The sequence below is a fragment of the Euprymna scolopes genome, chromosome 40 (assembly GCF_053919585.1).
Source record: "Euprymna scolopes isolate OS-2025 chromosome 40, ASM5391958v1, whole genome shotgun sequence".
Classification (NCBI taxonomy): domain Eukaryota; kingdom Metazoa; phylum Mollusca; class Cephalopoda; order Sepiida; family Sepiolidae; genus Euprymna; species Euprymna scolopes.
Window position 1 is genome coordinate 48804938 of NC_136521.1, and position 5000 is coordinate 48809937.

General features: G+C 34.0%; 1 protein-coding gene across 3 annotated transcripts in view; it reads left to right on the forward strand.

The window, feature by feature from the left end:
* LOC145265553 (annulin-like) overlaps window positions 1–5000 on the forward strand; it is a 144098-nt gene that overhangs the window by 105740 nt on the left and 33358 nt on the right. For all 3 annotated transcript variants that reach the window (XM_080121519.1, XM_080121520.1, XM_080121518.1), the window contains one exon: window positions 2441–2579. In XM_080121519.1, coding sequence (XP_079977645.1) covers window positions 2441–2579 — 139 coding nt within the window. The remainder of the gene's footprint in view (window positions 1–2440; window positions 2580–5000) is intronic.

The following is a 5000-nucleotide window of genomic DNA, read 5'->3' on the forward strand; positions in this document are numbered from 1 at the left end:
CGTTTGTTAGGAGTCTCGAACCCAACCCTTTATTACGAGGGTACCGTGTTCGGACCCCAGCTAGGCTGGGACATAGTTGCTGATTCTCTGTTTTGAATGTTACTTTTCACTGCCTTCGTTCAGGATTGAACTCAGCACCTGTAAACTTTGATACAACGTCTAGGACCACTCGGCCATATGTCACTAGGACAATTGTTAGTTGGTTTTTGTTAATGTTAAACCTATGTTGTTATGCAAGGTTTTCTCTCTCTATCAGGTGTCCAAATTGCATTCTTATAGTATATATTAATCCTTATATAAAAGGTCAATGTAATTACAGGGAAATATAGAGAATAAATGATAAAAAATTATATTCCAAAATTTATGATGTTGACCATCTTATAATTTATTCTTTTAATTCAGTTGACTTTTACAATCCTTGACAGTATCTGTTTTGTAGCGCAAGATCAATCACTTAATTATTATATCAATCAGTGAATCTATTATGCCCTTAACTCATCAGAAGAAATAGCAACAATCAATCCATCAAAAGGAAGTGAAGTGTGATTTGACATGATTAAAATCCGAAAATTGGAAGAGAAGCTGCATATACCTTTAATATGTTTCCATTACTCCATTTTGTAATTTTATATTTTTGAATATATATATATATATATATATATATATCAATATTTTCAAGCATTCATAAACTACATTTACCATCCCAATGAATGCATTGACGATGATACGTACGAGTTTTAGAAGGCGAACCGTTAAAGAATACATCTGCCTTACTTAAAAAATGTTAGTTTTATTTTTGGTGTCTTTAAAAAAAACACCCAATATTTTTGCTGATGAGGAGACTTTGTTTCAAAAAACTATACGATAAAATTATTGCCCAAGACTTATTGTCTATCACAATAAAAACATCGTTTCCGAAACGATCGTACAATTCATTGATTTTGTTTGTTCTTCCTTATGAAACCGATTTTTAATTTTAATTATAAATTATCAATCATCTTACTCAATATTATATATGTACTGAAGATTCCCGGCAGGATGAAACACTAGTGTATGTAGGTATTTAATTATTATAGTAAAAAAATAATTATACATATATATATATATATATATAAATTCCCGTTCACATACACCTTTCAGGATAAAGCTAGAACCCAGAACTAGATAGAATCGAGCAATTGCATCGACAACGGACAACGCCAGACCCAAAGTCACATCACATCGTAGAATGTAGAACTGGATGAAAATATAAAGAATTAAAAAATCGAGGCATACTCAATAGATTGCGCCTTGGCCCATATCGTTAGGTCGTTAGTATTGCACACTTCATGAGTGCGACGACCTGGGTTCGCGCCTATGTCGGAGCACGTTACTGATGAGATGCAGTACATCGAAACCCACTTTGGGTCTGGCGTTGTCCGTTGTCGATGCAATTGCTCGATTCTATCTAGTTCTGGATTCTAGCTTTATCCTGAAAGGTGTATGTGAACGGGAATTTATATATCTATCTATAATCTCCTCTTAATGTCTAATATATATATATATATATATATATATATATATATATATATATATATATATATATAATGGGTTAAGAAATTCCAACGAGAGAAAGATTTATATTTAAATAAGGGGGTGGTCACCAACAATGTCTATTTTTTTAACATTATTTTATTATTCCGTGTCTTGTTTTTTCATTGAAAATTATGTTTAGATCATTGTAATAATGTTTTTAGATCGTTGAAATCGGTTTTAACGCGTTTCAGACGTTCTGTGAAGCGTCCTCTTCAGAAATTATTTAAAATGCTTAGAATATATTCAAGATGCGTTGAAGACGTAAAAAGAACATTTTCGTAGTTCATTTGAAATGTTTCCGAGAGGTGGAAACGTGTCTACTTTTCATCCGAATGTTCAATTTTTATTACTGTTTTATTGAGCTGTGGTCACTGCTGTCTCCTGTTCTCTCTCTCTCTCTCTCTCTCTCTCTCTCTCTCTCTCTCTCTCTCTCTCTCTCTCTCTCTCTCTCTCTCTTTCTTTCTGCTTGTGTTTTTATTTATCTTTCTTTGTTTTTTCTCATTTTTTTTCATTAGGGTAGGATGTGTGTGTGTGTTTTCTTTTATTGGTTTTAAGAATGTGTGTACTGTTTTATAGTATTATAAAGTTATTTGCTTCCCTAGGAAGGTAACTGTGATCCAAGGTCATTACTAATGTATATATATATATATATATATATATATATATATATATATATATATATATATATATATGGGCTGAATAGAAGTAAGTAATAATGACATTATAATGTTTAGTAGATCAGTGTTTTTTTCAGAAATGAATCTAATATGAAAAACGATGTTATATGTAAATCCATTGCTTGTTTGAAACAGCTAGGAAAATCATCCAAAATACTTTTAATTCAAAATAATTTGTTGTTCAACAGCTTGTCGTGCCCTTGGTATTCCGTGTCGAAGTGTCACGAATTTCGACTCTGCCCACGACACAGACAGCAGCGTCACCATTGACAAGTTCTACAACGAGAATTACGAATATGAAGATATGATGAACGAAGACAGCGTCTGGTAATTGTTGTCGAAATTTTCTTATTTATTAACTTCCTAATAAAAAAAAAAAACTAAATCCCGCAACACGTCGGATCCGAAAATCTTCCAATAAAATTATTCCTTAACATTTCTGTAAATCCAGAAACCCTATACATTCCACTGTTCAACAGAATACACTAAATGTTGTGAATCCGTTACTTAAAGAATCGCCTAATCCAGCAAATTAAAACATCTCAAATTATCCCAAATCCAGAATCATTTTTTTTTACCGTCGTGTCCCTTAACATTTCTGTAATATTCATTTGTTAAAGTAAAAACTGAATTTTGATTTTTGAGAAATTAGAAACGCGTTTGGGGATCTAAAAACGAAATAGTATTTTTCACTCATGGTTCCCCAGCAGTGTTGATCATACAACACCTCCATTAAAAACAAAAATGTTCCGAGTGTCACATCTAGTTTTTTTGCTCCAGATTTTTTTTTCTAACCTATTTTGTTCCTATTTACTTTGCCTCCCCCACGGGACAGAGTTAGACACTAGGGTCGTTTTTTTTAACGTGGAGAAAGGAACACAAATAAAAAATTGTCTCAGTCGTGAAGGATTTCTCATCCACTGACGGAGAACAAGAAATTAAAGTGTAGCATTTGAAGACAGATGCTACACTTTGATCTTTTAAAAATGCCATAGCGGCAATAAAATAAGAAACAGAAACAACAACAACAGAAACATATGCATTGCTTAAAAAGTAATGCATGATTAGCAATTAAATTTTTACCGAATAAAGATGTGGGTGTAATTCATAAATATTATACAAAGTCACAAAATTTTATATAACAGTTTATTTTTTGGTCCCCCGATAAAAGGAGGGGGGACCTGTAAATTCACCTTTGCCCGTTCGTCTGTCCGCACTTTTCTCAATAACTACACTTCAGAATTATTTGAAATTTTGCACAAACATTAAACATGATATGAGTAAAACAATAACAGAACGGGAAAAATCCGGTTGCTTTCCCTAGGGGTGCCTTTCGGGTTAAACTAGCTAAAATTGACACTTTTGTGCTTATTTTTAAAAAAAAAAACTGATGCCTTGGATTTTTATAAAACTTTCTGAAAAGTTGTAACTAATTAATTTCTATAGTATTTTGTTTGTCTATACTTCACGATAACTCTTGGGTGTGCCCCAGGAGCTCTTTTGGGGCTACTAAAAACACTCCATTTTTTTGGACTATTTTACCGTATTTGTCCAAAATGTTCTGTGTGTGTCTATTTAGCAGTTTTGCATGGTGCTGAACTCAAATTTAAATATGTTAAGGCCTTGGGAACTTGGGAGGGCAAATGATGGACTTCATAATTTTTTTTTTTTTTTTTTTTTGCATGGTGCAGAGAACATATGTTAAGGCCTAAAACTGCACCGTTTGTTCATTCTCACCAGGATTTGACGTTCCCTGAGGACTTCTGGGGCTAAATACTGAACTTAGTCATTTTTTTTTATGCCTCGTTCACTGTGCACTCACGGGGGACCATGTATGTTTCACTTGTTTTTTATTGAAATTAAATGAAACAAAGCAAATAAATTACTGAACAAAAGGTCAAAGAACAATCTTGTTAATAAATGATTGTCAACAAAATTTAATCTATATATCTATAAAAGTGAACGTGTCTGTCTGTCTGTCTGTCTGTTTGTCTGTGTGTCTGTGTGTCTGTCTGTCTGTGTACATTTCCCTACGCAATAACTCTGTCAATTTTTAGTCTATAGACTCGAAATTTGAAATACCGGGTACTGAGATTTGGGAAAATCGATGTGACGGGTGTCAGCCAGAAATTTGGCTGTTAAGGGGTCAAATTTCAACGATTTGACCTTTAAGAACTCTACCAAACTCCTCCGACAATTTTGGGTCTAGACACTTGAAATTTTAGATATAGGTTCCTTGAACCTGGATCTAACTTAATAAAGTGATTTGAGCCCGAAACTATAAATTTTAAGGGGTCATAATAGGGGTCAAAGTTTTAAAAAATTAACCATTTTTTTTGTTTTTTTTTGCTTTTTTTGCACAGCATACACCTCCAAACACCCGAGCAACGCCGGGTACCCTGCTAGTATTTGATAAACATCTCTTTATATTCAATGACGTCATCAGCCATATGCTTTAATTAACTTTTTTATAAAAAAAATCAACAGTAATCCCCCTACTGATACGGCATAATCACGTTGACACACCGGTTCCCTCTGGATCACTGAAGTTAAGCAACGTTGAGCCTGGTCAGTACTAAATGGGTGACCGTTTGGGACTTCTAGGTGCTGTATGTGCTCTCAGCTTATCTCGGCATTGTTTCCAGTCGTCCTGGTCTTCTTCTTGCCACTGGACTCAAACAGTGTCGATTCAGGAGAGGTGTGTTTAGGGATTGCGCCACCCTTGCCTCACAATTACACGCGCAACTG